Source organism: Desmodus rotundus, chromosome 3 (assembly GCF_022682495.2).
Source record: "Desmodus rotundus isolate HL8 chromosome 3, HLdesRot8A.1, whole genome shotgun sequence".
In the NCBI taxonomy this organism is placed as follows: domain Eukaryota; kingdom Metazoa; phylum Chordata; class Mammalia; order Chiroptera; family Phyllostomidae; genus Desmodus; species Desmodus rotundus.
Window position 1 is genome coordinate 84,352,602 of NC_071389.1, and position 27,353 is coordinate 84,379,954.

General features: G+C 38.2%; 1 protein-coding gene across 1 annotated transcript in view; it reads right to left on the bottom strand.

Moving 5' to 3' along the window:
* F13A1 (coagulation factor XIII A chain) overlaps positions 1-27,353 on the bottom strand; it is a 196,191-nt gene that overhangs the window by 128,702 nt on the left and 40,136 nt on the right. The window contains exon 4 of the mRNA XM_024552286.3: positions 10,083-10,334. Within this exon, the coding sequence (XP_024408054.2) occupies positions 10,083-10,334 (252 nt within the window). The remainder of the gene's footprint in view (positions 1-10,082; positions 10,335-27,353) is intronic.

A 27,353-nucleotide genomic window follows, 5' to 3' on the forward strand; every position in this document is an offset into this window, starting at 1 on the left:
CCACTTTTAATCTTATGTATGAGTGCATGTGTGTATATTTGAAAAGGACAATTTATTCAATTAATTGTTAATTAAAAATTAAAATATTCAGAAATATATTAAGTAGATGAAAATACACCAGAATGTTAATAGTGCCTCTGATATGTAGATTTCTGAGTTCCTTTTATGCTTTCATTATTTTTATTTCTATAAGATTTTCATCATCAGAAAAAAAATTATTTTTTAAATTTGGTTGCATTTAAGTGAAACTACCAGTTTAATAAGAGGTTACCGAGTTCAACTTTTATGTATTAATTTTTCTTCAGGAGCAATAATGCATTTTTTAAAATTATCAATGTATTTATTAAATATCATCATCTAATCACAACTTTTTCTCCTTCTTTAAGTCTCCCTGAACCCTTTGTTTACCAGCACAGGTTGGGTTAAGCCTTGTTCTGTTAGGGTCCTGCTGTGGCAACATCCATCCCACTAGAAGGAGGTTGTTCTGTGACTTAATTATTTATTGAACAAGCATGTGTTCAGTATTTATTATGTGCCAGGAACTTTCTAAGTGCGGCACAAAAACAAATAAACTCATTAAAACTCCTAACAGCCCTGAGAGAAAGGTATTATCTAATCCCTAACTTACAGATGAGGAAACTGAGGAACAAAGAAGTAAAGCAACTTTCCCAAGGCCACAGTGCTAGTAAAAGGTGAAGCCAAGATTTGAATGCTACGCTGTCTCCCAAGTGGATTGTGACTCTTGAGTCTGAGTCGTCAGGCCAGCGTAGCCCCAGCACCCAGCACAGAGTGCCTGGGAACACATGGTAAGTGCCTCCTGCGAGAATGAGAGAGGGAATGGATGTCTGGAGCTTAGGGAGTGAGAGAGCAATCCGTGAAAAGGAAGGATTTACTTTTGGGTTTTGGTGACTATTGATGGGAAGTTATAAATTTAAGGTGGCACACTATGAATTGGGAGGAGTGCTGTAGTCAAGATTAGGCAACCCTTTTGGTTCCCACAGCCAAAGTAAATCTTTCCTGAAAATGGGCGGGCATAATCATGAATCCTCAGCAAGGCAAGGAAGTCAAAAAGGAAGCCTTGATTTTTATTTTAAATTTATTTATGATTTTAAAAGAAGATTGAGGATGGAAAGTACTGCTTTGTTTCCCATTTCTATTCTGATCTGTCACTTTAAAATATAGTTGTCCAAATCTTGGATAAATAACATCACCATGGAAACTCCAAAAAACTTCCTATGTTTGATAGACTAATAAAAATAGGAAAACTTAATCATTTGTCTCTGAAGAATTTTGTTATTGGCTTTCTGGCATTGATTTTGCTTGTTTTTAAGATTTTGCTTAGTGTTGCACAGGTGGCAAACACAAGGACTGTGGGCCAAATCCGGCCCTCCACCTTGTTTTATCCGGTCCAGCACCTTGTTTCTACCCAGCTGCAGTGCCGAGCTCCCGCTTAACTGTTAAGGAGTAGTTACAATTATATAGTCCTAAAATTACATTTGGCCCTTTGAAGGCAACCACGAGGCTGATGTGGCCCCCAGTGAAAATGAGTTTGACACCCCTGTTAGAGGCATAGTGGGGTTTTACTAGATCCAGGGGAAAACTTAGTCTCCACTTAGTCAAATAGATGATGCTACTAAGAGGAAAAACAAACTGACCAACAACTCAGTGTTCTAAAAAGCCAATAATTTGAAGTGTTAGAAGGCAGGTGTGTGTGTGTATCTATGCATGCTTCTAAGTGTGGTGACTGGGAGCTATCCTTCTCAAATAAATGAGAACTGACAGGAGAAGCTAGGTCTCGATAGCTCATGGAGTTGGAGTGGCAATACTGTGGACCTCCTATTGACAACTCCTTGATCCTAAGGGATGTCTGGCAAACAACTACCAGCATAAATCTCAGCAGGAAAACAGACCCCACCCACATGGAGCCTTTGGTGAATGTGGTGCAATACCTCCATCAACTGTGTCCAGCAGCTCTCCCACCAGAAGAGACCTTCATTATGCCTTGTGAATAATCACCTTCCTTGGTGACTAACACGAGGCAAGTAGTAAACAAGAATGATCTCATTCATTTTACTCTTCCTCTGGTGGGAATAGTGAGGTAGTTTTAAAAAGAACATTATGGGCTGAGAAATTTTGTGACTCAGTTATAAGGCTGATTTCAGGTACCCTTGGAAATGACCACTTGCCTCCCCATCCAGAGAAAGTAAGAGTTTACAACAAACACATGAAAATGAGTCCTGAGCCTATTGATTTTAGTATCTGTATAACGCCTTTGGGAGAAAGAGGATTATTCATCACCACTGGGATGAAAAAAAATCTTTTTTGCTTATTTACATGCTATTTTAAATGTAAAGCAAAGTCATTGAAGTCAAGCCTAGCAGAGTGAACTCAGGCATCAAAGAAATCTATAGTGGCCAGAAATGCCTTCATAAAAGTTCTCTGAAAAGTATGCCTGGTGGTCTAAATTACTTTGGTTTCGTATCTAATCCTTTAAAAGGAATAATGGTGTGGTCCCTTCAAAAAGGCAAAATATGTCACCTTTTTAGTGAAAGGAGAAATTTTGAGTTATTTGATTAGAAATAACTTCTACTCACCTCCCTTTTAAGTACAAGCTGGACCTCACTAACAAAAGAGGGACGACTTATGCTGGGCGAGTGCATTCACTCTTCGAGGGAGTGACTTCATCTGCAGAGCAAATGTGATTCCAGACCGGTGTCATCATGATATGGTTTTCCATCTCAAATTAAATCAGAAGGGGCGGTGAACTCCAGCAGGCTGTACATGCTGAGGCATGTTGGGAATAACTGTGTCCACTGGAGCATATTAAGAAATGGCATTTCCAAAGTCTGTGCTTTCTTTTTTTTTCTGGAAGTTTCCAGAGTCACTGTCTTCCTAAAATGGTTTACTATATTCCAGAGGCCTGCCTTTGTTATTCAGATGGAATGAATCCATGAAACACAGGCAAGTGGGTCCATTTATGTTCCTTGCAAATGTTGCATTACGTTACACCTCAGATCAGCTTGATAAGTATACTTGATTTGTGTTAATTTGCCAGTTTTGCTGGTTAAGAACTTTTCAACTTTTCACTATACTCAAATATCTTCGGAAGATATTCAAGAAGCAATTCTACAGAGTATACCAGAGGTTCTTTACTTAGCATGAAGCCTCAAAGGGAGGAAGCCTGTGCCCCTGTGGCATGCTTCTACTTTTTTTCAAACAAAATTTTTGTTTGATCTTATAGCTATCAACCTGGTTTTATTTTTACTTACATTTAATGGCAGGACTTTGCAATGTTGATTAGCACATTATAGAAGGTTTCTGACTGGCTTCTACTTCTTGTTTTTCATGTTACATAGGACAGAATAGCCATGGTTCTGGTTTTTAAAAAGCTTATTCTTACTGAATCAAGATATCCAAGTTTTAGATCTAGCTTGTTTTCTAATTTTCTATGTGACCTTGTGAAATTTTTAACACTACAGAGCCTGTTTTCTCTCTTGAAATATGAGGCTAATGACCATCAATTCAATTAAGTAAACACTCACTGAGCACTAACTCAGTGCCTAGCACCATGTTAAACTGAATTAGAGTAGGATCCTGCTTTCTAAAACACACAATGCAGGGAGATACCATCTATGAGCATTCTTTGAAGACTACAAAAACCACACATATAGGGAGTTGTAAAGCACTTGAATTGGCAGATTAATGTGATTCTGGATTAGATCTTTCCAAACTTGTTTCTTCCAGAAACATCTCATAAACAGCTTTGGGACTTGATTCTGGGGTCTCCTATATGCCATTGAAAAGAATGTTTACTTTGTGCTCTCTGGGATCCCTTGTGATTGCAATGCTACACTGAATGATACTCACTTGGTATAAAAAAGATGAATGAGCCTCTAATTATTCGGACAGTGAGAAGAGTGATATATGCAATTTTATTAAAACTCCATAAAAATTCAATTAAACAACAATTTGATTGCTATTGTACGAAAGTACTATTCTAGGGGCTAGAGAGGTTGCAAAGATACCAAGTAGGCCAGATGCCTTTATTATATATTCTAGTTATGACATGACTTATTTTAGTACTTTTTACATTGTAAGTTGTTTTTATTAGTAGCTCATTTGTGAAACCTTTGCTAGAAGCTCTATTTAGGGCAAAGATTGTCTTTTTCACTGCTATATCCTGAGTGCCTAATACTGCATTGACCCCCTCCAAAAAAAAGTACTGCATTGCCCCTTCATATTTGTGAATAAATAATTAATAGTGTTGTACTACTCACGGGTAATTATATTGTCATGGGCATGAGGGGAGAAACACTCAATGTTTATGGATTGAATGGATGAATGGCTCTAGTCTGAGGGTGTGACTTTTGGTTCTGGGCACAAGGGTTGGTTTCCAAGAGAAATGAGTGTTGGTCATTCTCACCCTGAGAAATACCAGTGCTGGTGAATTACTCCATTCTGTATTGAAGAGTCTAAAAGGCTTGAATAATTACAAAGCAAATAGTATAAAGATAAATTTCATAATAATATACAAGCTGTTCATATTTACTTACTGTCTATTAAAAGCATCCAGATATTATAAATTTATTGATTTCTTTACATTACATTGATTTCTTTGTTTCAAGGAAAACACAGAAATCACATGGAATAAAAATGTAGAAATACCAGGTATTAATTTGGTGTCAGATGCTGAGAGAGAAAAATCTACACACATTCCCACAAACATACTCACACACACACCATCTAGGTTTTTGACATTTTTCAAAATGGTACCATGTGAGATTACATTTACAACTTATCTGTGATGGTAGGTGGAGTGAGCCTAAAAAACATTTATTTGGAATTATTAAATCAATGTGGCAAATATTCATTAAGCATTAAGTATGAACTGGGCACTGTGCTAGGTGCTAATTACAAAGCTGAAGGAGGTAAAGAAAATCAATGATGAGGAAGGGGAGCACAAGTCATCAAGAGAAGAAATACCCCATGAAAATGAATAATGGTCAACCAATCAAATACTGCCCCGGATGGAGTACAAAGAACAAGTATGGGACATGTACATCTTTCAGAATATGCTGTCTGGCACCAAGGCTAGACTACCAATCTAGAACATTCTGAATTTAAGTAGTAAAATGCATTCAATAATCCAGAGTTTCTGAGTGGCCAGAAAAACAAGATGAATTCACAATAACTGTCCAACTCATTTCTGCTGCCTTTATGGGTACAATTTTCCCTCCAACTTCCTGGAGATGGGCTCCCTCATAGAATGGATCTGAAGCCCATTTTGTGCTATTGAATTGAAAAGACTAGCGAATAATTCTCCCTGCATCCACCCCTGCCCTCACTAGTGTGTTATTGCTATTCATCCCTATTAATGATTTAGTGATTACAGAGGATAGATTGTCTATGAATGCAAAGCAAGCTGAAGGGACCCCAGGCAGGAAGCTGAGCATTCTTTTATCAATAAGTACTGTACGTACCCATAAAATTTCAACCCAGTGTTCTAAGTCACTTTGGATGTCACATCCACATTGAGTGTGCTGTGTTTCAGCATCTTGCTCATCCTGTTCTCTTTTGACAATTTCTGATTTGCTCTTCTGTTATCTTTTCCACTTGGGCAGTGGCCAAACTCCTCTCTTTTTACTTACTTTCCAATGGTCAGACCATAACTCTAAGAGTCCCTTGTTATGAGTTAGCATATGCATGCACAAAACCTGGTGATTTTCAGGCTATGGTGTATTTGAATGTGTAGGGTGTTCATGGTACAGATCCCCTTTGGGGGGCTATTTTTTAGCTTCTAGGCTGGAGAAATCACACAATGAATGAAATGAGGTGATGATTTCTTTCTCCCATTTCATTAACACTCCCTGGGAGATATCAGTGAGTATTGATATAATATAAAAAGTTATTATCTTAAAAACTGCCACCAGAATTTTTCTGGAGGGAATGGAATGGTTTTCAAAAAGTGTGTGGTCTCTAAAAGCCTGACTGTTGGAGGATCCCAAACAACAAAATAAAAAAGCTGGCTCAACTACTTTGTGTGAGAATTTGCTTTGAAGAGAGGATGGGAGGGAAGTTTGGAGAACAAGAAAGAACAGAAAGGGAAAGTAGAGCTGCAGTAAGAGAGGGAGAGACTGGGAGTAGGTTTAGGGAGGAGTCAATATAATTTTAAGAGTATAAATACTCTCCTCTGTTTTGTATTTATTGATTTATGATTATTATGTAAACCAGTGGTTCTCTAGGTGTGGTCCCTGAACAGCAGCATCAGCATCTCCTGGGAATGGTTAGGGATGCAAATTATCAGGCCCTGTCCCAGACCTACTCAGCCTCAGGATGCTTCTCAGAAAGCTGTTTTAACAAGCCCTCCAGGCGATTCTGATGTGCACCAAGTTTGAGGACCATAGTAAATCTTTCCTCCCCTCACCTTCCACATCAAATTGCCATTAATTTCTAGACTTTTACAGATGTTTTGTGGAACTAATTTGTTGGTTTTGAGGTAGAATAGGTGTCAACACTGGGGAAAATAGGATTCTTAGAGGCAGAGATGGCCATAAGAACAGAAATCCTCAAGGAATTAACAGAAATGTTTGGAATTTCAAAGGCCAAGGAATTGGGGGGAATGTGGTAGTTTCTTTATGTTCTGGGTAACAGAGAGGACCCACCTGCCATGGTTCTGTAATAAGCCCACTAACCCTTTCTCTCCTTGCTTCTTGTTCTCCACAGATGACTTGACTTTACATTTCATTGAGAAAAAGAGAATCACAAAAGGATAACAACCTCATTTTCCTTCATCCTCTTTGATTCAGTGGAACCCAAAAAACCCATGCTTTCTCTCATCTCCTGCTTTTTTCCTGTCACAGTGGAGGATGGGGAGTGCCAACCATGAAGTCCTTCAGACATCTGTTTCCTGGGCACAACTCAGTCAAGGATTTCACTCTAGAAGTCAGTGCTTCTCAACCTCAGCTCCAAGAATGACCTGTAGAGCTTTTTAAGTACCTTAGAGCCCATGCTGCACTTGAGACAAATTACCTCAGAATGTCTGAGTGGGGAGACTGAAGCATCAGTAGTTTCTAAAGCTCCCCAGGTGGTCCCAGTGTGCAGCCAAGGATTTTAAACACTTAAATCTAATGCTTTAAAAAGGGCATTAACCCTTTTCCCCTGGTTTGTCTCCATCAATGAAATTGGCACAATGAAATTATGCCTACTCTCTTATGTCTTTAAAAAACTCACCTTTGATGTTTATATCACCATCTACACTTCACAGAAAGTCTTCCTGAAGGAAATAGCAATATCTGCTATCTCCATTTCTTCACCTCACATACACTGCAGCCTATGCCCACCTCTCTGGCTTCTTTCTCTAGAAAAACAATCTTTTTACCTCTGTGTTTCCAAAATGTATGACCACTGTGTCTCCTTATCATTCGACGCATCAGCAGCATTGCTAACAGAGCTAATGGCTGCCTTCTTGAGCCCATGGATACACCTGGCTCTGTGACAGCATGATCTTCTGAATGCCTTTCAACCACTGGCTACTCCTTCTCCGTTTACATTCTTCTTTGCCTACACTGTTATTGTTGATGGCACTGAATTCATTTTTGTTCTCTCTTTAAACATCTCCACCAGCTCCTGGTGGTGCCCATGTTTACATCCCTAGCTCAGCCATCTCCTTTGATCTCCGGATTTCCTTATGCAGAAACTTACTTGACATTTTCACTTGGATGTCTTACAGATGTTACCAAATTAACATTTCTAGATGTAACTCTTAGTTTCACCCCTAGATCTTCCTCTCCACTTTCCCTTGGTCTTCCCAGCTCTGCAAATGGCAACCCAGTTGGTTAAACCAGATACATAGAGTAATTCTTGACTCCACCTTCTTCTTCACCTCCCATGCTAATCCCTGTGCACTTGCTGTCCTAAATCCAAAGTACATCTCTTATCCATTTCCTCCTCTTCTACAGTGCCACCATAGTAGTCTAGTCCATCCTCATTTTTGTCCTGCACCACAGCTTTCAAAATGACCTCTTTGGTTTTATTATCAACTTCATCTAATTGGTGATACCTAGGGGGTCCCTCTGTTCCTTTTGTGAAATACAGCATCTAATGCTGGGGCCACCTAGGTGACTCTTTCTGAACAGAGGTAACCACAAGCTGCTCACCATGGATACAACTAAAGACAAGGTAATCTAAGGTTATTAGACTATCCACCTCCTGAATAGTTCTCCTGTAAAGTTAATATGCCAGACAACAGGATTAACTCTTTCTACCCTGAGAAGAGTGGCCACATAGATTGAAATGTGTGTAGACATGTATCTCATTTTACACAGTTGATGTCATCCAGGAAACCACAAACAAACCAAAGTTTGGGTAAATCATATCATCATTTAAATATCTTAGTGATTTTGTGAAAGAAAATATCGTGGTTTTCTTTTTGCAATACACATTTATGATTTATTTATTTTATAAGTATGGATTTTTAAAATTAAATTTTCATACAGTAGGTCACTTCCTATGTACTCCTCCATCTCAGTCTCCTTTGCTGATACCTTCTGTATCAGAATCTTAAATGTTGGTGTTATTTAGGATTTGATACTACATCTTCTTTCCTTCTTTATCTACATTCTTTCCCTAGGTGCAGATAATTCCCAAGTATGATCCCTAAGTTTTGTCACCATACTCACAGATCAGGATACTTACCTATCATTTCTGCTTCATATCTAAAGTTATCTCTAATTTAACATTTTCAAAATCTTAGTTTGCCTCTATGCTAACTTTACTCCTCTCAGTCTTTTCCATCCCTGTAAATAACATCCCATTCACTCAGCTGTAGACTGCCTTCTATCTGGTTGACAAGATTACTGTGAACAGGAGTGCACCTTTGAACTACAAGTGGCCCAGTTAAGTGTTATCATCAACTGTGAATATCTGTCACATAGATAAGATTACTGGGTACAAGATAATAGGGGTGGTGGGTGGGGAGTATAGAATTAGCTCACTGCTATCTGCCAACACTACTGGAATAGATAATTCAAAGAAAAGATCAGAAGGATGCAGGTTAATGTTATATATGTATAGAAAACATTATTGTTCACTTACTGTCTATGTCCAGATCAACCCTGATTCAAATGCAGCTCTCACAAACAAGGGCCATTCAAAATTAGCAATACTACTGGCTCATTTTGGAAGACTTTAGAGAACAATACATGTGGAGTAATATGATGTGAGAAGTCCCCTGCCTTATGTCAGCTTTTACATGTCTTATTACTTTATTTTTCAGATCTAAAAGTGGACATTTGCCCATCAGCACTGTTGCCTCTGGAACTAAAATCAGCCCCACGCCAGTATGGAAGCAAGGGCAGAAAGAGAAGGGTAGAAAATATTGTGTGTGACTGAGTTTTTAAATTGGATTGATAGAGAAATGTTTGGACTTCACTGAGTTTATTTAAATATCACTAGGTTAAGCTTCTGACTCAAAATAACAACAGAAATTAATTTGTGTTGTATTAAAATAAAGTTACATGCTTGCACATCCAGAGTTACAGTTTATGAACTTTGCATCCACTATGCATATAAACAAATTTATGGGATTCTTTAGACATTAAGGCTTTCTTCTGTTCTTGAATTAGAGATATAGAGAATTTAGTTCCACTATGGAGAAAAATACAACTTTATTGTATTTTTCTGAAGCCAGATTATGAGTCTTAGTACATTTGAAAGTCAAGTTTAATAAACCTGTTTTGTTCACAGAGCAATCACAAACACAGAAGTGATGCCATCAACATATGATTTGACAATTAACTAATTGTGCAACTTTTGGCAATCTTTAATCATTTCCTGGAATAAGTGTATAAAAGTTTTAATGATATATATACACATATATACACATACATACATACATACAGGTTTTGTCCTCATATACATTAAGGACAAGTTTCTCATCTTTTTCTGTCTTTTAATCTTGGGGGAAAGTGTATGTATAAAAGGAACATGTCTTCTAGAATAATTCTGCTATAACTCTAAAAAAAGAGAAGCATTGTAAATATATGAGCTATTTTTTATGAGAAAAATAAATGCCTGCACTTTACCTTCACACCAAGGATTGAAGAGAATGTATGTGTCTGTTTCTGTGTTCCGGCTGGTGCGGATTATTCCGTAGGGGGTCCAGACAGCAACATACATGCGGAATTTCCCCACAATGCACTCGGGAGAAGACTGGATGGACAGCCGGACAGACCTGTCCTCTCTCATGGTGACTTTGGCGCCCCACTTGCCACTTTGCAGCTCCGAAACGACAGGAACTGGGATGTATGTTCCTTTGTTCTTTTGAGGGTAGCGCCCTGTGAAAAGACAGTACAGTTTGGACTAGATTTCACAAACCAGTTTTGTTCCCACTCTGTCATCTTATAGCTGAAGGTGGAAAATAATTTATTAGACTTGAAGTCATAAGAATTGAGTTGAATTTCATTTCTGCTACCAACTAGCTACATGGTGGCAGTCCATTTTCTTAACCTCTTTGAGGCTCAGATTTGTCATGTCTAGCTAAAAAACCCCAACAATATTTGTAGGAATTTTTATTGGTTGGTTAGTGAATTCAAGTAAGACATAGAAATACTAATTTCGAGTCAAAAACAAAAATGGAGTTTATAGGGTATTGTGAAGTTATCATTTCCTGAAATTCTGCCTTCTAAAAATGTTAGAATTGCTTTTTTAAGGACATAAGGCAATTATTATTATGGATATAATTTTATTATTTGTTATATTACCTATAATAGGATTATATTTATTGGTTGTCATATGTAACCATTTTCATACTCAACAAAAATATGTGTTTATTGCCAATCTCGATGATTTAGACATATGTCGTAGGCAAGAATTCAGGCTTCAGAAGTAAATTATCTAAGTTTGTATCTTGGCTTTTCTATTTCCCTAGCCTTGCAATCTTTGGCAAATTACTTGATCTTTACAAATCCCTCTTTCCTTCTCTTGTTCTTCAGTAAGGAGCTTTGTACATCATTTCTTATGCATAACAAATATTTAGCTGTTAGTTCAATAGCAGATTAAAACATCATTATATGTTACCATTTTTCCAGGCTCATCATTCTTTATACATAAGCTGTCTCAGGGTAGATCTTATTTCTCTTTATTACTGCCATTTTGGACCAAATTCTTATTTCCTATGTTAACTTCATAACTATGTTTTACCAATGGGTTCCTGAAAAATCAAAGTCTTCACTGTATATGGAAAGTCAACCTCAAAGCATTCTTCAACTCGTTTACTGACAGTTTAATCTACAGTTTGGTTTATAAGATAATCAAAAGCATCAATAACTTAAACTGAAGCAAATCTTTCCATTACACACATTTCCAAAACATATTCAATATGTAATTCTTCTTCACTTGAAGAAAAATACATATCAAACTAAGTCTGCACACTATTTTGATTGTAAATAGAAGAAACTTCAAGAGCAAAACTTATTCACTTCAATTGTTTTATATAAAACACAGAGGATGCTACATTAAAACAAATAGAAATGATGCTTCATTTTAGCATCTGCAATTACTGAGGTCTTTAAAGTATTCTTTGGTAGGTATTTAGTTGGAGATAGAGCATTCTGAGGAGGTGGTGTCATAAGTTACTGCTGTGGGAGGCTTAATCTTAATGAAAATAATTTACACAGTGCAAGATAGGGAGAAAGATTAGAGCCCTGGGGCTTTGCTATGTGTTAGGGGTATCAGTTGCTCAACACTCAGAATGAATGTCATAAATCTGATAAAGCTTTAAAAATGGTTTTCTGCCAAGGTGCAACCGTGTCTAGGTGGTGTTCTTGGGACTACATGGGGCTCAGCTTCTGAGAAGCCTGCACAAAATTTCACTTTAAAAAGCTGTTTGTTCCCAATGCACCCTCATCCCAGTATTTTCTAGTGTATGCTTCTCTTTGTGCATGATCAGCTGGGAGTGAGGTTGCCCTTTTCTCTGGAGGCATTGTTGCCCTCTACATCCGCCGTCACTGCTGAAGTGTAGACATCAAAGGCAATCAATCTTGCCAGCTAAATAGGACCATAATTCATTTATTGCAGTAGCTGTTGTCACTAAATACTGGCTTGGATTTAAAATACAGGGTATTAAATACAACACAAGTCTGGTAAAAATAAACTTTCAGAGACAAAATCTATGCAATAATGACAGACTTATGATTTTTTAAGAAAAATGGATGAAAGGGATTTTATTATTTTAAAATAATTTTTAAATAGTTTATTTTTTACTATATTTTCCCATTACCATTTATCCCTCTAATGCCCTCTTTCACCTCCACCCACCCCAAAGGATGAAAGGAACTTTGAAGCAAATTACATAAGAATGCTCCCTTGGGACCAGCAAAGAGCTAGGAGGATGTTTCTGAAACTATGTGCTATGTGTCATGACCCTCAGCATCACCTTTGTACTAACATCCATTTTTGGTGGGAGCACTGAAATAATGAAGACAATTACTAGTTTCCATTATTACAGATTATGATTTCAGAGACTCATTAAATTTGACCTGTCAAATTCACATTATGCAAAAAGAATTGTCTTTGAGCCCAGACATGACCTAATTTAAACACTCTTGTTTGTTTGAACATTTTTTACTTATGCAATAAATGTGCTAGGAGTTATTTCAAGTGCTAGGGATACAACAGTGAACGAGACAGACTCCTGTGATCATAGAGCTTGTAGTCTATAGAAAAAGCCAATGCCTGTGCTGTTTATTATGTGCTTGTTATGCCTTATTACTTATAACAAGCTGTGGGAGGGGAATCATGGTCATCATTCTAATTTGACAAATTAGGAAACTAAGACACAGGGTCATTCACACAGTGCAAGACAAGGAGAAAGATTAGAACCCCAGTGCTTTGCTGTGTATTAGGGGTATCGGTTAATCATCACTCAGAATGAACATTATCTTAACTCTGATAAAGCTTTAAAAATGGTTTTCTGCCAAGGTGCTACAGTGTCTAGGTGGTGTTTTGGGGAATATATGGGGCTCAATGTGAGCCACTAGCAAGTAGTGGAGCTCAGATTTGAATCCAGTCTGACCTGAGAGCCTGAGAGTTTACCATTAAGCTCTGTGGCAGTTACATGTATAGAAAACACTTTGTAGTTGGTGAGAACTATGTTCAAGTTATGACTTCACAATTAACTATTGATGCTTCTTTGAGAAGATTTCTTAATTGTATAAGCTTTCCTTTTCTTGTCTCTCTGCAGTTTAGTTCTGGAAATGGAAAGAAAATAAATTTTACAATATAATAGAAGCGTCTTGCCTGGCACACAGTATGGGCTGACTCAGGAGATACTTATTGTTTGTGTTTGAAACAGCTACTGGGAAAATTAGAAGGAAGAAGAGGCCATTTTAACCTTGCTGGTTCTAAATCTGAAGAGAGGTGGGTGTCCTGGGGCAGGGAGCTTTCCTGGCCACAGGGGGAACTGCCTCCGACCTTTACCGTGTGGGTGTGGGTGAAGCACTCAGCCTCTCTCAGTGAAACTTTCATTTATTCTGTAAAGTGGGGATAATAGTGGTTGTAGTTGTGATGAGAAGGGCACCTTAATAAGTGGCAGTTATTATTATTATTCCCCCATTTTCCCTGGCTTTCTGACATTTCTGCTCCAGGAGTGGGAAGCCAGGATGGGTTCAGACAACAAACCTATAGAACCCAAATCTACTTACTTTCAAAGGTCAGTTTATTCCAGATTCCAAAATCTTGAGCTGACTAACATTTCTTTCCAGAGAACTTATACAGGCCACCCTGCCATACAAACACACACACACACACACACACACACACACACACATGATGGTGTTCCATATTAACTGAAAAAGCCCTAATAATTCCAGAATTATCACAGAAGAATCACCTGAAACCTGTACCTTACTCATAATTTCTGATTTTCTGAATGGTCACTGTAATTTTCATTTATGCCCCAGAGCAGGAGTTGGCTAACTATTGTCCAGGGACCAAATGTAGCTCGCCACTTTTTGTAAATAAACTGTTATCAGAACACAGTCCAACTCATTTACTTGTGCAGTATTGTGCTACAGCAGCAGAGTTGAGTAGCTATGACAGAGACTATATGGTCTGCAATGCCTAAAATGTTTAGTATCTGGCCCTTACAGTAAAACTTTGCTAACTTTGCCTTGGAGAATTTTACACTTTAGTTACTTAAGGGGTAATTTATCATAGACGCAGAGTCTAAGACTCAGGCCTAAGAAGAAAATACCATACCTACTTTCTCCTCTCGAAGAGAAATTTGGTATTAAACCAACAGCAAACATCTGTGCTACTACTAGGTCAACATTTAGTTTCCTTAAAGCTTGTGAGCTAAACTCCTCACAGTCTCAGAGGGTGTTGAAGACATAGCAAGTTGGTTGTAACTCTTTACTGATTTCACTGTACATAGCTAAAATGTTCAATTTTATTGCTGTAACAGTTGTCAAGGCCTTTCACATAGAGATGGAAATAAAATGACAGGAATAAAAGTTTGTTTCCTGGGGTCCTTACAACCACCCCTTTGAGGGATTTTTCACAGATCGGAAACTGAGACTCCAGGAAGTTGTTGCCTGCAGGACATTGTGTAGCTAGCTAGGCAGAGAGGAGACAGGGCTTGGACCAAGGTCTCTGTGCTGTGAAGGCCATTCTCCCTCCCCTGCATCATGCCACTTCCACAGAGACAAGGGGGAGGGAGCTGGAGGGATTACAAAGATGAAGGAAGCCAAGAGAAGAAGTGGGACAATCTGAAGGGATATGAGTCAAGAGGAGAGTAAGGAGATACACTATGGTGGATGGCAGATGTGTAAGTAAGAAAGAAGTATGAATCCACGGGCTTAATGACTGGTGGTGAGAAAGAAGACCTGGCAGGCAGGAGTATGCAAAAGGGTCTCAGGACGCCAAGGAATTTGAGCTGGGAAGATTTCTAGGGTGATGTCAGTGACTGAAGGGAGAAGGGTGAGCAGCGCTGATGGCAGGTCAGGCCATGTGGCACCAGACCAGCATATGGAAGCGAATCAGGAGCAGGTGGCGATTACATTCAATCCAGCGGGAGAAAAAAGAATCCAGATTTGCAGGCCTTTTCATATTCACTGTATGGAAAAGGTGATTATTAATGTGAGACCTGACATGTCAATAGTACCTCAGGGTATTGTCGCCTGCTCCATTACAGCATGTTTAATTCTGAATGTAATGATTTCAGTGACAGCACTGGGGAAGAATTTTCCATGATTGAATTGTGAGTAAGGAAGTTGTGACAGAGTAGTATTTCATTTCATTAAATAGCCCTTCTCACCCCCAGGAGGTGGCACATTTAAGAAACCACAATCAGGCTGCACTCTGAACACCCATCCATCAACACCCATGACTGCTTGCCAGCTACCCTGGGCCTATTCTGGATGTGAAGCACAGCCCTACACAGGTGACCACCATTCACACATTTGCTGGAAGTATATAATACCTAGGTAGATGTTTTGTTTTGCACCTCACCCCCACCATGCTGTGTAATTTTGTGTTTAAAAAAATCCAAGCAAGAAAAATTAAATCACGAAATGTAATATCCTAGAAAAATCCTCATTTTGTTTTTTTAATTTGATCTTTATTGTCTTTTTCCATTACTATTTAGTCCCCTTACACACCCCTCCCCCAGCAATCACCACACTGTTGTCCATGTCCATGAGTCGTTTTTCCTTTTTCGCTCGAACCCTCCATTCCCTCCCCTCTATCCCCACCCCCCGCCAACTAGCTGTCATCCTGCTCTCCATCTATGAGTCTCTCCCCATTTTTCTCGTTAGTTCAGATTGTACATTAGATTCCACATATGAGTGAAATCTTGTGGTATTTGTCTTTCTCTGACTGGCTTATTTCACTCAGCACAGTGTTCTCCAGGTCCATCCATAGTGTTGCAAAGGGTAAAATTTACTTCCCTTTTATGGCCGAGTTGTATTCTGTTGTTTAAATATTCCATAGTTGTTTTATCCACTGATGGACACTTAGGCTGTTTCCATATCTTGGTAATTGTAAATAATGCTTCAATGAACATAAGGGTGCTTATGTTCTTTTAAATTAGTGTTTTGGGTTCCTTCAGATATATTCCTAGAAGTGGGATCACTGGATCAAAAGGAAGATTCATTTTTAAATTTTTCTCCATACTGCTTTCCACAGTGGCTGCACCAATCTGGATTCCCATCAACCGGGCAAAAGGCTTCCTTTTTCTCCACATCCTCACCAGTACTTGTTGTTTGTTGATTTATTGATAATAGCCATTCTGGCAGGTGTGAGATGATATTTCATTGTGGTTTAATTTGCATTTCTCTGGTGATTGTTGATGTTGAGCATCTTTTCATAAGCCTATTGACTATCTGTATGTCCTCTTTGGAGAAATATTTATTCAGGTCCTTTGCCCATTTTTTAATTTTGTTATTTGTTTTTTTGGTGTTTTATAAGTTCTTTATAAATTTTGGATATTAACCCCTTATCAGATGTATCAGCAAATATGTCCTCCCATTCTGTGGGTTTCTTTTTATTTTGTTGATGATGTCCTTTGCTGTGCAAAATATTTTTAGTTTGATACAGTCTCATTTGTTTATTTTTTCTTTTGTTTCCCTTGCCTAGGGAGATATATCTGATAAAATATTGTTACGGACAATGTCCAAGATTTTGCTGCCTATGTTTTCTTTAAGGATTTTTATGGTTTCAGGTCTAACATTTAAGTCTTTGATCCACTTTGAATTTATTCTCGTGTGTGGTGTAAGGAGGTGGTCTAGTTTCATTTTTCTGCATGTATCTGTCCAATTTTCCCAAGTCATTTATTGAATAAACTGTCTTTAGCCCATTGTATGTGCTTGCCTTCTCTGTTGAATATTAATGGACTATAAATGTGTGGGTTTATTTCTGGGTTCTCTATTCTGTTCCATTGATCTTTGTGTCTGTGTTCATGCCAGTACCATGCTGTTTTGATTACTATAGGCTTATAGTATAGTTTGATATTAGGCCGTGTGATTCCTCCAACTTTGTTCTTCTTTCTCAGGCTCGCTGTTAGTATGTGGAACCTTTTGTGGTTCCATACTAATCTTTGAAATATTTGTTCTATTTCCTTGAAATATGTTGTTGGAATCTTGATAGGAATTGTGTTGAATCTATAGATTGCTTTGGGTAGTATGGACATTTTAATGATGTTACTTCTCCCTATCCATGAACACAGTATGTACTTCCACTTAGTTGTATCTTCTACTTCTTTCTTCAGTATCTTATAGTTTTCTGAGTACAGGTCTTTTACATCTTTGGTTAGGTTTATTCCTGTGTATTTTATTCTTTTTATAGCAATTGTGAATGAAATTGTTTTCTTAATTTCCCTTTCTTTTAGTTCATTATTGGCATATAAAAACGCAACTGATGCCCTGGCTGGTGTGGCTCAGTGGGTTGAACACTGGCCTGTGAACCAAAGGGTCACCAGTTCGATTGTCAGGACACATGTCTGGGTTGTGAGCAGTGTTCCCAGTTGGGGGCGCATGAGAGGCAACCACACATTGATGTTTCTCTCCCTTTCTCCCTGTCTCCCCCTCTCCCTAGAAATAAATAAATAAAATCCTTAAAAAAATGCAACTGATTTCTGGATATTAATTTTGTATCCTGACACTTTGCTGATTTCATTTATCAATTCTAGTAGTCTTGGTGTAACCTTTGGGGTTCTCTATGTACAGTATCATGTCACCAGCAAATAATGAAGTTTTATTTCTTCCTTTCCAATTTGGATACCTTTTATTTCTTCTTCTTGTCTGATTACTGTGGCTATGACTTCTAGAACTATGTTGAATATGAGAGATGAAATCAGACATCCCTGTCTTGTTCCTGATATTAAGTGGAATGCTTATATTTTTGCCCATTGAGTATGATACTGGCAGTGGGCTTGTCATATATGTCTTTTATTATGTTTAGGTATGTTCCTTCTAATCCCACTTTGCTGAGAGTTTTTATGATAAATTGGTGGTAGGTTTTATCAAATGCTTTTTCTGCATCTATTGATATGCTCATGTGGTTTTTATCCTTCATTTTGTTCATGTGGTAGATCACATTTATTGATTTGCAAATGTACCAACCTTGCATTCCCAGAATAAATCTCACTTGATCACAGTTTATGATCTTTGTGATGCATTGCTGTATTTAGTTTGCTAATATTTTGTTGAGGATATTAGCATCTATGTTCATCACTGATTTGGCCTATACTTCTTTTTCTTTGTAAAGTGCCTTTATCTGGTTTCGGAATTGGGATAATGCTAGCCTCATTAAATGAGTTTGGGAGGCTTCCCTCTTCTTAAATTTTATGAAATAGTTTGAGAAAGAGAGTCATTATCTCTTCTTAGAATGTTTGGTGAAATTCACCTGTAAAACTATCTGGTCCATGGCTTTTGTTTGTTGGTAGTTTTTTGATTACTGTTTCAATTTCACTAGGTGTAGCCTTTTTATTTATATTCTCTGATTCTTCCTGATTTAGTTTTAGAAGATTGTATGTTTCTAGGAATTTATCCATTTTGTCTGGTATGTGCAGTTTGTTGCCATAAAGTTGCCCATAATATTTTCTTATGATCCTTTGTATTTCTTTGGTCAGTAGTTATCTCTCTTCTTTCATTTCTGATTTTATTCATTTGGGTCTTTTCTCTTTATTTTTTCTTGATGACTCTAGTTAAAGGTTTGTCAATCTTGTTTATTTTTTCAAAGAACCAGCTCTTGGATTCATTGATCTTTTGTATTATTTTTTAGACTTTATTTCATTTATTTCTTCTCTGATCTTTATTATTTCCTTCCTTCTGCTCACTTTGGGCTTTTTTTGTTGTTCCCTTTCAAGGTCCTTTAAGTGTGAAGTTAGATAGTTTGAGTTTTTTTTTCTTTTTCTTCTTCAGATAGGCCTGTAATGCTATGAATTTCCCACTTAGGATTGCTTTCCCAGTGTCCTACGGATTTTGGATTGTTGTATCTTCATTTTCATTTGTTTCAAGCTATCTTTTGATGTCTTATTTGACCTCATTATCGACCCATTCATTTTCTAATAACATGTTATTTAGCTTCCATGTCTTTGTGTGTTTTTCAGTGTTTTTCCTGTGATTGATTTCTAGTTTCATAGCATTGTGGTCAGAGAAGCTGATTGATATGATTTCAGTCTTCTTAAATTTATTGAGACTTGTTTTGTGTCCTAACGTATGGTCTATCCTAGAAAACATTCCATGTTTACTTGAAAAGTATGTATATTTTGCTGCTCTGGGATGAAATGCTCTGAAGATAACAATTACATCTCTTTGATCTAGTGTGTCCTTTAACGTCGCTGTCTCCAGTTGATTTTCTGTCTGAAAGAGCTATCAGTGAAGTCAATGGGGTGTTAAAATCCCCAACTATGACTGTATTTCTGTCACTCTCTCCCTTTATGTCCATCAAGATTTGCTTTACATATTTATGTGCTCCTATGTTGAATGCATAAATATTTACTTGGGTTATGTCCTCTTGTTGGATTGTTCCCTTTATCATTATGTAGTGTCCTTCTTTGTCTCTTATTATAGCCCTGGTTTTAAAGTCTTTTTTGTCAGATATAAGTACTGCTACCCCAGCTTTCTTTTCTTTTCCATTGGCATGAAATATGTTTTTCCATTCCTTTATTTTTGTCTGTGTGTATCTTTCAATCTGAGATGGGTCTCTGGGAGGCAGCATATATATGGGTCTTGTTTTCTTATCCATTCAGCTACCCTATGTCTCTTGGATGGAGCATTTAAGCTCTTTACATTTAAGGTGATTATTGATAGATACATATTTAGTGCCATTTTATTAAAGACTGTTTTCCTCTTTTTTTTTCTTCTTCTTAAAGTAAGCCCTTTAACATTTGTTGCAGTACTGGTTTGGTGTTAACAACTCTGAGCTTTTTCTTGTCTAAGAAGCTGCTTGTTTCTCCTTTAATTGTAAGTGATAGCCTTGCTGGGTAAAGTAGCATTGGTTGTAGGTCCTTGCTTTTCATCACCTTGAATATTTCACACCTCTCCCTTCTAGCCTGAAATGTTTCTGTTGAGAAATCAAATGACAGTGTAATTGGTGTATCCTTGTATGTAATTACCTGCTCTTCTCTTGAAGCTTTTAGGGTTCTCTCCTTGTCTTTAAGCCTTATCATTCTAATTATGACGTGTCTCAGTGTATGCCTCTTCAGGTCCAACTTGTTTGGGACCCTCTGAGCTTCCTGGACTTGTGTGTCTTTTTCCTTCACCACATTAGGGAAGTTTTCAGTCATTATTTCTTCAAATGGGTTTTTGATCCCTTGCTCGCTATCTTCTCCTTCTGGTATTCCTATGATGTGGATGTAGTTACACTTCATGTTGTCCAAGATGTTTCTTAAGACATCCTCATTATTATTTTTTTTTCTTTTTGCTGCTCTGCCTGGGTGTTTTTTTCTACATTGTCTTCCAAATCACTGATTTGATCCTCTGCTTCATCTAACCTACTGTTTATGCCTTCCAGTGTATTATTGATTTCAGATACTGCATTTTTTATTTCTGACTGATCCTTTCTTTATATTTCCTATGTCTTTTTTTCATGCTGTGGAGTATCCTTATAATCATTACTCTAAACTCTCTATCTGATAAATTGTTTGCCTCTATTTCATCTAGTTCTTTTGGAAAATTCTCTTGTTCTTTCATTTGAGGTCTGTTTTTTGGTCTTCCCATTTCAGCTGCTTCTTGTATTTTTTACCTTATTTAAGCTAATCAGCAATATAGCCTCAAGCTATAATCAGCTGCCTGGCTTAAACATCACAAGTTAGGGCAGAGTAATTCCTGCAGGCAGACCTATTGCTTCCCTTAGGCTGATGCCACTTGGAGAGGTCTGCTCTGCCTGAGAAAGATGGCTTCTGCAGTATGGGGAATGTCTCAGCAAAGGGATCCTGGTGACTATTCCTTCAGTTCTCTCCCCAGAGCCACCAACCCCAGACTCTCAAGTATCTCTCATTCACTCTGCCCTCCTTCTGCAGGATGCCAGAGTAGGTGGCCGCAAACAAAATTTTGTTCATTGATCCTTTAAGAGGGTCTCTGAGTCTCAAGTTATCTCTCCCTGACAGACAGAAACCCTGCTGGTTTTCACAGTTGGATGTTATCTGGTTTCCTTTCTGGTTCTGGTGCTGTAGGCTGGGGAACCCAGCTTGGGTTAGACTCCATTCTTCTCAAGGGCAACCCCCTCAGCCACTGAAATATCCCTCCAGAACTTCAGCTGCTGCCCTTGGGAGGTCCTCTCGTGACTCCTCCATACTCCCTACCAGTCTTGTTGTGGTGAAGTGGTTTCTTCTGTCTGTCCTTGGTTATAAGGCTTCTCTCCAGCTGGTGTTCAGTTGGTTATTCTGGACCATTTCTCTACAATTTTGTTGTAATTCCAGACTGGTCCTGAGAGGAGGTCAGTGTAGCTTCCACTTACTCCTCTGCCATCTTGGATCATCTTTTTTTTCTATCTCTTCTCAGCTAAAAAGAGCTTAGCATTGCAAAGGTGGAAGAGGTGTTTCATTTTATTTTTAATAGTGTAGCCTTTGAAATTGTACTGCTTAACATGAAAAGTATAATTACCAATTGCATTCTTTCATACTCATCTAAAATTGGTGCCATCTTCCCAAGTGATCTAGGAGTTAACATATATTCTTAGTTTAAATGCTTGTTTTAATCTGCAAATTATTTTTGAGGCCACAGAAATCCTATTTGTAAGGCAAAATTTGGTTGGACCATGTGCTTATATTGGAATGCCCCTGTGCTTTCTTTAATCTCACTCTTTCCTTATACATATGTGTGTGAATAAAGAGAAATGCAGCTACTTTAACCCCTTAGCCCCCCAGCCTGGTATCATGAGGAAGATGGTGAAAATATTTAATTCCTTTGAGATTTTATTCTTTTCCAACTTTGGTTCAGTGGGCCTAAGCTTTTTGCCTGGTCTTTTCATATCAGTGTCACTTACAAGTTGGCAGGAAAACTCTACCTCTCTCTGGCTCAGACTAAGCTATATGTGACCTTGGGGAAAATTTACTCTCAATCATTCGTTTCATACCTGAGAGCCCACTGTAGGCAAAGCCTTACATAAGTAGTACCCCACAGAGGAATGTGTTGCATTTTAAAAATTAATTATTTAGTCCAGGGATGACTTTGGAATATGTTTACAAAAAACACAATACCCTATGTGGTGATTAGTTCCCAGGTAGGCCAGGAAAGCCACTAATTAGCATATATTACGGTCAATATGGTTGAATGTTGTCGCTAATGGGATGTTTCTGACTTCACCTCGCTGTGTCCAGAACCTGTAAGGATGTAATCAGCATGGAGAAGTAGGTCCCTGCAACTGAAGAATACATGCCTGTCAGTCACTGTTTCCCCTGATGCTCTGACATGAAGAAGCTCGTATGTCAGGACACCCTGATTTCTGTCACCTCACGGGCATCTCAACTGTAAATCAAATGCCCTATGCTATTATTAGTAATAGTGACACGTCTGGTTGTAAAAGCCTTAATTAATCACCAGAAAGCCCTAAACAAACCTTTTCCCTTTATTTACTTAGAGATCTACTTTTTTTTTTTATTAAACTGAACTAAAGATATTATCTTATTTGTCTCCATAGCCCCACAGACTGTCACAATGCCTTGCACTGAATGGGTGCCCAATAAATGTCAATGGGACTGAATCAAGCTTTTGGCAGCTGTCCAGTTCCATTGAGACTATCACAGAGACTTTAGAAGCCCTGAAAGAGATGCCTGTAGCAAGCCCATTGTCAGTTCCAAGAGCCCTTCACACAAAATGTAAACTTTTGGTTCTGAACTTTTTTTTCTGAGGGTGTTTTCCATTCAGATATAAACACTTTTAAGCTGAATTTTGACTCCATGTAACTGCAAGACTTTTTTTAATAGTGAATTCTTATGAGAAGATTGTCTCTAAGGAACTCATGAACATATCATGGCTCTAGCTGGTAAGTTAAATTTCATGATATTAATTAATTTTTCAATTTGAAACATTTGTTTTTCCCAAGATGCACCCTTCACATTCAAAATAATTAATCTACTTCCAAATGAGCCCTGCAAGTATTTCTGTGTCAGTGTGTTGCATGGGGCAGAGTTGGAAGTGTGAACGCAGTGCTTGTGAAGGGAAGCAACCTTGTTTCAGTGTCTTAGGGTGGAATGGGGGGGTGCACAGAGACCAGGATACAATAAGTCCCTGAAAAACTTGGAAATACCAAGTTACTAACTACAGAAAAAAAAGAAACATGCAACACCACCATGACCAAAAAAGAAACAATCAAAAGGTACAGAAATCTCAGATGACAGCAACAAAGGAGAAAAACACAAAGGTTTAAAAGCAAGTCATTTTAGTAAGGATGTCCAGGAACCTGTCCCCTCTATTTCACACCTTATTTTACATAGCTGTAGATATATTGATATAGATACATGCATAAATGGATATATGATGTTTCCTAAAGGAAGAAAGCTGCCTGGCATTCTTTCCCTGTGGCTCCAGCACACTGGGGAAGGAAGAGGAACTCCTTGAGGACAGGGACTGAATTTTATTTAACTTTGTATATCCAGGCTTCTACGATGTTTGGAACATAGTAGGTGCTTAAAAAATAGTTGGCAAAGAAGGTACTTTTTTTATATATCTTGATTTTATTTCACATTTGTTTCTATCCTACCTAATTCTCTTAAGATCTTTTTTGAAGTAAGATGTAATTTGTTAGATGTAATTTTTTTAGCATATATATGCAACCAACACCGTGCTATAAACTCTTTGAATGATTCAGAAAAAATAATCAAGTGACCACCTGCTGCTGACCATCCACATGAAGATGCACATGCCTTTGATGGACAACCAAAGCCAAAATCTGGATGTGAAGAGAAGAGGCCCTGGTTCAGGGTACTGCCAACAGTGTAGAGAGGAAGAGAGGACAGGGGATTAAAATTCGAGGAAACTTCAACAGTATTGAGAAACGAAAGTTTCTTCAAGTGTGAAATAAGACTGTAGAGCTTCTTCAGCAAATTTGATGTACATTTTAAATGTGCCTACAGTATACCAGGCTTTAGCTGAGATTACTTGCCGTGAGGAACAGGTAGGGTGGAGGCTTCAGAAACATAAATCATCACAACTGTTGGGTGCAGTATAAGCCCAGAAACTGTGCCTACAAAAGTCAGAGAGGACCCCTCAGAGAATGTGGCTTTGAAATATAAGCTTAAAGGTGGACAAGGTTGGAGGAGCCTTCCTAGCAGAGGTAATATTGAAACAATGGAGCCTAAGGGAGCATGAAGACACTCGGGACACCTGTGTCCCTTGGCAGGAGCAGCAGCTGACTTGGGCAGGGTAAGAACCAAAGAGACCTTTGATGCTGTGCAAAGGCATTTAGGCTGTATCCCAGGAGGGACTAGACATGAGGCAAGTACCATCGAAATGCTTTAAGTGGCCTGATGAAATTTGCACTTACTTAGAAGCATCACTCTGGCAGAAGGATAAAGAGTTGTTTGGAGAGGACAAGAGTAGAGCCAGGGAAGCCAGTCAGAACGCTGCTGAAGTTTTCTGGCAAGACATGACATTGTCACCAAAGTGATAACTATTGGCTCTGGAGGTACAATAAGTAGGAGGCATGCAGGTTGAAGTAGGAAGCTGGGCCAGAAATGGGATGCTGGCTCCAAGTGGGACAGGCTGGGCCAACGATAACCCCAGATTTTGTTCATTCTTGACCAAAGAGATTTTGAGTGCCTACTAGCTGCCAGCCACCATTTTAGATGTTGGGCATACAGCCACAAGAAAAAGTCATCTCTTCTAACCCTTGGAGTTATGACTAAGCCTCAAACCTTGAGGAGCATGATCTTTTGAAGAGTCTGCTCCAAAAATTAAGAGACTAGTGTGGTTAACTGCTATGCTGATTTACTCAATGAAGCTGGTTTTCTGGAAATTCCCTTAACCACATGTGTGTTTTACTTCATTGGAGAGAAGACAGAATATTTTTAGTCTTTAAGAAAAAATAATCAATGTAAAAATATCTACTATTTAAATGAAGTTGGTTGTAGAACATTACATTATACTGTAGATTTGTTCATATTGCTGATCCAATTCCTAAAGAAAAGGAGGAACAAGAGTTAGAGAATTCTAATTTTAATTTGAGTTACAGATTATCCACTGGGGTATAATAACTACTGTTTATGCTTATCTACTGTGGTCACAACAGCAAAGCAAACTTACTAAACCTTTTTTATTTTTATTTCTGAGCATGACCACATGGGTGGTAAAGAAGGTAGCTACTGATGTGGTATGGTTAAGGGATTTACTCTACAGGCAATTATTGAGCACCATGTAACTGCCAGGGACTGTTCTATGAACTGAGAACACAGAGACGTCAACCTAGATACATTCATGGAGCAAAAACATGAACATATATTATCTGCTTATACATATATTCTATGACAAATGGAGATAAGTAGTATGAAAAAAATAAATAAAGTAGCTTAAGGGGGCAGAGAGTGATGGGGGTGTGTGAGCTAACTGGGAGAAGGTGGCCAGAGCAGGACACTCTGGTAAGGTGACATTTGAGCAGTGATATAAGGAAAGTAAGGAAATGAGCCATGTAAACATTGGGTGACAAGCATTGCAGTAAGTGCGGAGTTCCTCGGGAAGGTGATACTTGAGATGCTTGAGGAGGAGGTTGATGTGCCAGGAGCAGAGGGAACTATATGGAGATCTGTAGGTAGTTAAGGTCAGGGAGAGCTAGGAGATCAACTTCAGGCCTTGTAGACAGTTTTCAGGACTTTGGAATTTATTCTGATTAGGAAAAGAAGTCACTAGAAAAGAACCATGGACTGCATTAAGCCATTTAAAAAAATCGTTTTGGTGCTGTATGAAGACTGTAGAAGAGCAATAAGACTTATGAAAATCTCTTGACTTCCCATATTCCCATTTTGATTGTTGATCATGAAAATCCTTCCAATAGAGAACAAATTAGAGAAAATGCTAAAATGCTTTTATCCCTAGAAAAGACAATGCATTTACTTAAATTTGTTATTCTGTGATGTTTTTCCTAAAAGGTGGTCTTAACAGCTGGGAGAGAACTGGGCATTGGGAATAGGGAAACTTGCTCATGGGGGATGGTATAAAAATGTGGATACTGGAAGCACAAAGTTTATCTATGTCATAATTGTTTTTAGGGCAAGCTCTAGCCCTTTCCAGGCATGAGTTTAAACGAGGCTCTGTTGTTTTATCAGTCCAGAGAGGTTAAGCCCTACTAGGATCTAAGGATATGAGGAGAGTGTTAAGAGGTTGGTGTCCCAACGTCTAGTTTACTATACTTTGATGGATTTCATGATTGTAAACCAAACTGTATACCAGCTTTTTGGCCGTCCTCGCTACAACAGTTATGCAACACTTTCAACTGACAAAGGTTGTTTCTACATGTATTGGGGTTCTGCCACCTTCAAATTGGGCACTGGAAGCCCAAGGCAGGTTTGGAGGCAGCAAGAAACACACTGTACACTGAAAGTAGGGATCACTTTCTTTGTAGAATTAAAGGGTATAATTTGGCCTTCCATGAATGACACCCAAGTCCAGTCCTTTGGAAAATGGCACAGTGAGAAAATTTTGTCTAAAACATCTGTCACTACTCTTAAACTCCAAAGTTTAACTCCAGGCTTAGAGCATGTATTCTGAAGTTTCACACTGTCTGCTGAGTGGCCAAAGAATCCTCACTTTGGACCTTCCTCTGGGCCTGCTTTCCCTGGAAGCTTCTGGTCACCCCATATCTCCACACTGTACCCCATAAAAATAGCCATTTGGCAACTCATTCTATAGGAACTGGTCTCAGTTAACAGCTAATGGCAAGATTCTGGTAAATCCATTCTTGCTAAAATTTTAATATCTGATAAGATGAATTGTACTTTTTTACTTCCATATTTACCCTTTATAAAAATTAATTCCTTAACATTGTGAATGAATAACTACCATAGTTTAAATCCATTCATTGCATACAATTTGGAGAGGGAGATGGGCTCCTATTCAGTGGACACTGTATCCTTCCAGGCCTTTCCAGATTCCAGGTAAAGCATCAGGCCTGGAATACTAATAATCAGAATTCAAATTCCACGGATTCCTCCTTGAGGGAAGAGAATAGGTATGAGGAGCTTGGTTAAGGTTTCATTACACTTGTGTAAGTTATTATTATGCCTAATGTCAAAATAATATTTCTTGTTGTTTTAAGCCACTAAGATTCTGATCACTTGTTACAGCAGCAATAGAAAAGTAACCTAAACACAAAGCACATTTTTGGCAAGCTGTGAAGATTCACTAAATGTCATTTTATGAATG